This window comes from Salvia miltiorrhiza, chromosome 2, assembly GCF_028751815.1.
Source record: "Salvia miltiorrhiza cultivar Shanhuang (shh) chromosome 2, IMPLAD_Smil_shh, whole genome shotgun sequence".
Lineage (NCBI taxonomy): Eukaryota > Viridiplantae > Streptophyta > Magnoliopsida > Lamiales > Lamiaceae > Salvia > Salvia miltiorrhiza.
In genome coordinates this window covers 28,306,203-28,315,279 of record NC_080388.1, presented here as the reverse complement: position 1 = coordinate 28,315,279, position 9,077 = coordinate 28,306,203, and the positions used below count along the sequence as shown (strand labels likewise).

The 9,077-nt window shown below is 34.0% G+C and overlaps 1 protein-coding gene and 1 long non-coding RNA gene across 3 annotated transcripts; one reads left to right on the top strand and one right to left on the bottom strand.

The window, feature by feature from the left end:
* Window positions 1-5,474, top strand: LOC131007678 (ABC1 family protein YPL109C, mitochondrial-like). Of its 2 annotated transcripts, XM_057934612.1 has the most exons (6): window positions 1-259; window positions 736-2,056; window positions 2,418-2,687; window positions 3,392-3,547; window positions 4,758-4,926; window positions 5,020-5,474. In XM_057934612.1, exons 1-5 carry the CDS (start codon window positions 246-248, stop codon window positions 4,875-4,877), a joined length of 1,881 nt encoding a protein of 626 aa, XP_057790595.1. In that variant the 5' UTR covers window positions 1-245; the 3' UTR covers window positions 4,878-4,926; window positions 5,020-5,474. The 2 variants fall into 2 exon arrangements, with proteins under 2 accessions (XP_057790595.1, XP_057790594.1); XM_057934611.1 differs by having other exon boundaries at window positions 4,758-5,474.
* LOC131007712 (uncharacterized) lies at window positions 4,544-5,330 on the bottom strand. The gene is made up of 2 exons (XR_009096206.1): window positions 5,187-5,330; window positions 4,544-4,878 (listed from the first exon to the last, which is right to left on the bottom strand). It is a non-coding gene; the product is annotated as an uncharacterized LOC131007712 (long non-coding RNA).
* Window positions 5,475-9,077: the final 3,603 nt, after the last annotated feature.

Here is a 9,077-nt window from a genome sequence, read left to right as displayed (position 1 = left end):
AAGAAATTAGTAGGACCATTGTTTGAGAAACAGGTCTGGTATACTTTCCCTAATTAAAATGGAATATCAGCAGTCCTCATTCACTCCAATGCCCTCAATTCAGCTGATCCGCAAACCAAATGTCTCTTAAATTCCACTTGCCTCATCTCCACCCGGAATTACGCCGGCGCCGATTTCATCCTGATGAATATTGACGGCAAAGTGCCTCTCTATTTCTCTCCTTCCCCCGAGCGCTCTTGATCCCCATGGCTATTTCGAGGTAATTTTTTTGTAAATTGCTCATCTTAGGCAAATATGTTAGGACATTTGGGCTTTTTATTATTGATTCATTCATTCATTCATTATATCCTGTTGACTTGGAGCTAGGAGTTGTTCCACATGAGCTGAAAGAGCTGGTTAATACATGGACATTTTTTAATCTGTTATACCTACAATAGATGTTCGATTTTCATCCTTTTTTTGGCTGTTAATTTGATTTACTTGGAACTAAGTTGTTGGTAAAAGAATACGTCATACCAATTAAGGTTCAAATCGAGTGCAATATAGGAACAATATAGTTGTTCTAATTATGATATTCATTTGAAAATTGTCAATTTTTTTATGATTAGTTTGTGCTTCTTCCTTAATACGTAGTTTGCCTGTTCGTCAACATATACACTTAGCTTTTAAGATATTTATGACACGGCATTGTAATTTTATGTATATTTGAAAATTGCTGTGCTTTTCAACTGGCAGTTTGAGGCGGGTCGCAAAATGCCTTGTACCAAGTGCTAGGTCTAGGTGTTGTGAGATAACTCATTGTCTGCGAACATCCCCAGTTGGATTCTGTTATGGTACCAACAGATTTTACTCACGCTGCAATGCTCCCTGTGGAGGGTTTTCATCACATATGTTTCAAGAGATCAAATACACATTATGGAGGAATAAGGGGTACAAAAGTGTAGATTTGTCATCTGCAAGCTGCAGACTTTCATACCGTGCCCAAATTGCATGGAGACGGCTTTTCGAAACATATTCCTATAATGGACCAATGTTGCCACCCATTAGTAGGATAGCACGTGCAGTGAGTCTTGCTATGTCTCGGTCGAATCTGGTAGCTCCTGGTATTCTGGCCTTCATAATTGGAGAGTTAAGATGGAGCGAAAGAAGTTTAGCACATGCTGATTGCTTCCCTATAAAAGACTCTCTCTACATGCATGCACAAGGTGGGCATGTTTATGCAACTTCATTTATATTTTCTCTTTTAGAGGGACTGGTACTGTTTCTGAGAGCCATATACTTGGCAATATTGTTTTCTCCTTGCATGGTAATGGCTCCTTTTGCTGATTCTCTTGGCATGGAGTTCAGGAGATCATGGCTTCGTATTGTCCGGGTAACATTAGAGAAGGCTGGCCCAGCATTTATCAAATGGGGCCAATGGGCTGCAGCAAGACCTGATCTGTTCCCAAGTGATCTATGCCAAGAGCTTGCTGAACTTCACAGCAAAGCACCAGCACATAGCTTTGCATACACGAAAAATGCTGTCGAGAAGGCATTTGGCCGCAAGCTGACTGAGATTTTTGATAAATTTGAAGAAGAACCTTTGGCATCTGGCAGTGTAGCTCAAGTTCATCAAGCTACTTTGAAATTCAGATATCCTCGACAGCAGGTTAAGCCTATGCTCGTTGCTGTAAAAGTTAGACATCCAGGTGTTGGTGAAGTAATCCAAAGAGACTTTGTATTGATTAATTTATTTGCAAAAGCTTCAAAGTTCATCCCTACATTGAGATGGTTGAGACTAGATGAAAGCATTCAACAATTTGCTGTTTTCATGATGTCTCAAGTTGATCTTGCCAGGGAGGCTGCCAATTTGAGTCGATTTATCTACAACTTTCGTCACTGGAAGGACGTCTCTTTCCCAAAACCTCTTTATCCTCTGGTACATCCAGCTGTTTTGGTGGAAACTTACGAACATGGAGAAAGTATCCTACATTATGTTGACAAGCTTGAAGGACAAGCACACATTAAAACCGCCCTTGCTCATATTGGAACTCATGCGCTCCTAAAGATGCTCTTGGTATGAATTCCTAATTTATGGGACTCATTCGCTGTTCCTTTGACCATCAAAATACTTCTCTTGTTGATGGAGTTGCATATCTAAAATATATAATTGATAAGTAATACCAATGTTTATCATATGCGAGCTATGCTCCAATTTAATTGGCAATGTGGTATTAGTCGTTACGAGCTGCTGTATAATTTTTTTCTACTGGAGTCATGATGCCGTAGTTTACATGCAAATAACTCCTTATTATGGGAAGTTGTTATGCGTTCATTTTACCATAATTTCTTTTGGAATAACTCTAATGATGCAATAATTTGTGCACATTGTGCCGGTCTAGTTACTGAACTAATTATGTAAAAAAATTTAATTGCAGGTAGACAATTTCATCCATGCAGACATGCATCCTGGAAACATTCTTGTCCGGGAATTGCCAAGCATACTTTCAGCAAAATCTTTGTTTAAACCAAGACCTCATGTTATATTCCTTGATGTAGGCATGACTGCTGAACTTTCTAAAAAGGACAGAGACAATTTAGTGGATTTCTTCAAGGCTGTGGCACTTCGTGATGGTCGCTGTGCTGCTGAGTGCACTCTGAAGTTATCTAACAAACAGAGCTGCCCATATCCAGAGGCATTTATCAAGGTGTGTTGCCAACCTAATTCTGATAGCCCTAGGATTTGTTCTGCTTAAGCTATAGTAGTATTGTTTAACAAGGACTTCATAGTTCATAGAAACCTAAATCAATTGCCTTTGGAGGATGTTTCCCATGGCATGCGAGTCGGGTGCAATAAAAAGGACTAAGTATAATATTTTTTAGTTATTGAACTTCGTTCTGCTTAAGCTATAGTAGTATTGTTTAGCAATTGGTATGAGATAATCACAAAAATTCTGTTCTGTTCCTACCACTAGGATTGGTCGTTCAACTTTTGAGGCTTACGTACTTCAGGATCTTTATTGAGTTCCTCTATTGCCTGCTATTATGAGAGACTGGTTAGAAATTCAAGCTGCTTGTCATTTTATATATAAACTAGCAAGGGATTACATCCCACCTAAAAACTTGAAGTTCTGAAAAGGAACTCTTAAAGTTGGCAAAGGTATTAGAAGGCTTACATTAAAATCAGCATCCTGTCCAAGGCACCATTCCTATAAGCAAATCTCGGTTGAAATTGCAATTACCCTGAAATTATTCCTCCCATTTACTTTTAGCCATTGCTTACTAATGCTAATTTAGATTTATTTTATTGTGTACTTATAGTTCTTGACTAGATTTCTAAATGCTGGAGAGTACATAACTGAATTTTCTTTTGGTGAATCAATGAAATCATGAGAGTTTCTGATCTGGATAGGAAGTGGACAATACTTTCAAATTCTGGGGCTCGGATGAAGGTGATTTCCTTCATCCAGCTGATTGCATGCAACTCATGCTCGAACAAGTTAGGCGTCACAAAGTCAATATCGATGGCCATATTTGTACTGTGATTGTAACCACCATGGTGTTGGAGGTACATTCTGAATTCTGTCTGAATTTGAGGCCATTTATATTCTGCATGTCTTCCAATATTCAATATATTCTTGCTCCTCTGACATCTTTAACTTTCATTGAGAGCAAAATCTTCTTCTATGCTGTTATGGGTTCATATTCATTTAATGCATCTGAATATATCTTTCGATGAGTGTAAATAATTTAATACTATCATTCAAGTCCAGTAAAAGTTAATGAAGTTATACTGAGTTTGTAAATTTGCTTACTTATACATGGGGAATTCATTACTTCCTTTCCTTTTCCTTTTTGGGTGGAGCTGGTTGAAGGTGCAATAAGCCCTATTAAAAACTATGATACGCTAGATAGAATAACTTTTATATAATTTCTTATTATTGATAATTTGATGAAAACTAATTGGATTAGATGATCAACCAAAACAACAACCATGACTGTCAACGCATAGAAGATTCCTTGGTGTTGGGGAGAAATGGTAATTTAGAAAAATATATAGACAACTCCTATTAGCATATGTTAGGTGAAGTTGGTAGAAAGAATTCAATGTTTGATTTATGATCACTTGATCAGTATAGGTTCTGTAACTAATTAAGAAGCTGTATTTACTCCTAAATCTACATATTCTCTTACCCATTTCTCCTATTATTTCAATTATTATGTTTCATTAGGTTTTGTGTTAAAAATAATGAAATTTGGTTGGCGTTGCAGTTACACCTTGATTTTTGAATTACCATTTTACTAGAAATTTGATTGATGTTTTGATTGCTGAAAATTGAAAATTAGTGCTGTATATAATTGTTAGTATAATTTAAAAGCCATGTTACAATTAAAAATAATAAAATCAACCAAAGTTTGTGATTCTAAGGCACTTATTATTATTATTATTATTATTATTAAAAAAAACTGAACTTTTTAGGCGGGAACCTCCCAGGCAACTTTGGGAAAAGAACAATTAATGTTAAAAGGATGAATATGCGTCTAGTTATTACGAACTTCATAATTTTGCAAGTGTTTAAAATGTCCTTCCTTTTGAAATTTTATTGTTGTTGCCTAGGAAAAGAAACAGCTTTCATACAAGAACTCTAGTTGTTATTGCAGCTTGATATTTTGTGTGTACCGTGATGAAGTTTGAAATATTTTGAACCTCATGCCTGTTTACCAATAGATACATATGCCGTAACTTCAATACTCTTCTCCTTGGACTTTTCCCGCAGGGTTGGCAGCAGAAACTTGACCCAGCGTATGATTCCTTACAAGCTTTGCAAGCATTGCTTTTCAAAGTCGATTTGGTGGATTCTCTCGCCTATACAATCGGAGGAGTAATGGCCCCATAAGCTGCCTCATCAACATGAAACAAATTTAACGACATTACTTCTTCGGGAGGTACACTAATTTCGACATTACTGACTTATTAATGGATACTGAGAGGAACTAATTCCTAAAACCAAATTTTGTTTCGACGCTCTGTATTACCAGGTGATATGTTGCTGTGTTTTCTTAGTAGGAAAAATGGCTGTAGTTGTAGGTGCCTATAGACAGATAAAATAGTACCAATGCTTCTTGGGATTGAATGTTGTCATTTGAGTTAGACAGCATTTTTGAGTGCGAGGAATATCGGAAACAAACAAATCAAATAAACATACCTCAGAAGTTAGAATGTGAATCTGGGGTGGGGTGTTCCAACTGCTTTAAGAATTAAAAACATTATTAAGTGCAGCGTCAATGAAACGACATCCGGAGAGGAATGACGATGTCATCAACGCTGCACTCAATGAGGTTTTTAACCCCTCAAATCTTGTTTGGTGCATTGGATTCAGTTCTAAAATGTTAATATAGTGCTTTGACAGAGTACTATTGTTGTATCAACATTGTACATTTGTACTATTCTTATTGCTGCATTGCATACAGTTGATGGATTTGTTGTACTAAAAGAGGCATGTTAATGTACTACGTTTCGGCGTTTTACCTGTTCCACTTGCCATTTATTTTATATTTGGAAATTCAACGCTTCTCACTACTCACGTTCAAATTCAACTAGTACGTCCGCCCGTGTCATACACGGTGAACATTGAAATTGAATTATGTATTTAAATAAATAAATATAAATACTAAAAATAATTAAAATGTAAACAATTGTAATTTTTTAAAAATAAAATAATCTACATCAATCACTCAATAAATAATCCAAATCCGAACATATAAATTTTTTATTTTATATAAAATGTAATGATAATTATAATTATTAAATAATAATAATAATAATAATAATAATAATAATAATAATAATAATAATAATAATAATAATAATAATAATAATAATAATTACTTTCTAATGATTTATTCGTTGTAAATTTTATTTGAATTATTTCTACACCAAATTAATGATCATGTCATAATCTTTAATTTAACATGTATACAAAATATCTTTTCATAAACCAAATTTGACAATTTTCAAATAAATAAATGGTAAAACAACTTATTTTGAGAGACGGTCTAATTATATATAAATTTATATTACATATATTTTTAATTTAATAGTATAAAATAGATAAAAATAGATTTAAAAAAATTTTAAAAGTTGTCTCATCTTTCTCTCTAATCTTTTTTTTCTCTCTCATCTTTCCTTTCTATATTTTCGACTAATTTCAATAATTTCATTACTTATTCTCTCTTCTCTCTCTCTTTACATTATAAGAGAAAAAAAATTGAATTTGGGAATTCTAACTTTCATAATATTTTTATTTAAAATTAATTTTTAACATGATATATATCAAATTAAAGCTCTTTTCGTGCTCTTTAGTTTGATATGCATATTGAATATTTTTTTTATTAATCAAACTACACAAATTTTAGAAAGAAATAAAAAAGAAAAAAGAAATAAAAAAAGGGAAATAGATAATAACTGTAAGGTGTAACTCTATCATGAAAATAGGAATCATTAGCGTAGAAAGGAAAAAAAAACTATGTAAATTTGCGTGAACTGTTATTTGAAAAGAAAAAAAGTGAGTTTGCATTACAACTGAGCGAAAAAATAGGAATTTCGCGTAGATAAGTAAAGAACTGAAAATTAAATTATGGCGCCAAAATATATCCGTTAAACTGATGTTTTATATATTATATAGATAACTGAAAACCAAAGAATTTGCGCAAGTAGTGAGATGGGTTTGGTCATGTTGGAGATCTTTCCTCAAATCAGTCGAAAATGTGAAAAGAGTGTTCTGTTTATAAAATGAAATATTTCTCACCCCTATCATATGTTAGTAGGATGATTTTCATAAGACGTCATTTTGGAAGCTCTTTATCCCATTATTAAATAAAGTATTAAAATTTAAAATGAAGTATTTAAAGAGTAAAGTAAATAGAGATCGCTTATTTATGGTATAAAGTAAGTTGGGCGCTTTAAAGAGAAGTAAAGAGGAGATGTAAAATAAGTTTGGGTAGTTCTATTCATAGCTCCCGTTTTACTCAAATAAGCAGCAATAATTAGGGGTGAGCAGGGGGTTGGACTTGGACCGATCTGTCAGGTTTGATGGACCAAATTTTTTAAAATGTTGGATCGATCCGGACTGAATCCTAGGTGTGGACCGACCCGGTATCTGGTCGAACTCGAACAACTGGTCTGGTTCGGTTCGGGTACGACCCGTCGACAATGTAATTTTTTTTTTTTTATGTTTTGCATTTAATTTTATTAATATTATTATAAATATTAAATATATAAATTTAATACATTACTGGTAGAGATGAGATTCTAGGGAATAATAAGGATTAAGGTATTAAAATTTATTAATATTATTATAAATATTAAATATATAAATTAAATAATTATATTTTATAAATGTATGGGTCGGTTCAGGTTCGGTGTGTTCGAGCGGGTGCAGACCTAGACCGATCCGAAATATTTTCGGTCCTATAAATTTGATGAAACAAGAAACTTTACCCTAATTAAGAAACGATAAACGAGACAAGAAGTACGTGGTTCGATCATAAATGATCTACGTCCACGGGAGTTCTTCGTTGGTTTCACTATACTTTGAGAGAGTATTTACATATTACAAGTGTTGTTCCGAAAATAAATCATCCTCCAATCTATGCATCAAGGCCCTATTTATAAGCATGAACATAAACCTAAGGCCCTTGGGCCCATAAGACCCCTAAAGCCCATTAGCCCAATGAACTCTAATAATTGGATTTAAGCCCTTTAATGCCTTAATACACCTTAATCTGGATTCGACCCGTCTACGCTGTCCTTCATTGGTGAAGCGGCTAACTCCGGCTCTAACAAGGCCAGCTCTGCGCTCTGGCTGCGCTGCTGTTCTACGCTACTCTACTGCGCTGCTCTGGTCTGTGCTGTTCTGCTCTGGCTGCGCAGCGCCGCTGCGCTGCTCTAGTTTGCGCTGGTGGCGTTGCACTTTAGCAAGGCAACATCTCTGCACGTTGGTCAAGGCTGATTGACTCTTCGTATTCATTCGTTAGCAAGTCTTTTTAGTTAGACCTGCGCTCATTAGTTCCTGTGATAATAATAACAATAATAGTAATCATGTAAGATGTTCTTGTATTGTTAAGCACAACGCTGATGAGTATTCTAGTCCTCATCAAAATTGAACCCAGACCGGACCAACTAGTATTATTGCGTCGGTTCGATCCGGACGGAACCCGTCAGTCCGAGTGGATTCTGAGGGTTATGCTCACCCCTAGCAATAATAGATAATTATAAATTTATTAATTTATCCTGTAATTTATAGCTCCTAAATTAAATACTTTATACTAACTCATAGTCTCAAATTAACCTACAATACACACTATCAACATAGAAAATATTCTGCAAATTCTTGTTTGAGCTTTACGTTCTCTCTCTTCATCACAACTGGAGGTTACTGATTCACCGCTACCTCTGAGCAGGGGCGGAGCCACATTTTCGATTCAGGGGGCGCAAAAAAAATTTAAAATGAAAATTAATAATTAAATTAAAAAATAAAAATTAAATTAAATTAAAAATAAATGATAATCAATAACACAATTATAATATTATTTAAATTACAAAAAATACATTTTAACAGATTTTCAAGCTCATATTCATGTTACGATGTATTTTGTAATAAAATTACTAAATATTGAATATTATATATAGTGAAAATACATGATATAGTCTCTTTCTAATTTGGATAAATTTTTAATTGAAATGGTACGAAACAATATCGTTTAGGCCTCACAAAAACGTCGTCGTTTTTATTAATCACGTAAGCTCCAATTCAACACTCTAGTGATCGAAAAAAATTGGGGAACAAAATTGCAAAACTTGAAAAAATAGTAATTTAATTCGCCACACTCAAAAGACGTTAAAATTGCAAATTCAAAATAGTTCGTGATTTTATTTTCCAAAATCCAATGAAACTTTGTAAGGCAAAGTAACTTTGAATATCAAATTCAAAAAATAAATCTCTGGAATCCAATCCAAGCATGATATGCATAAATTAATTATGTGTTTATTTATTCTAAACGTCTTAACTCTAAAGTTTACATATCAATTACAGTAT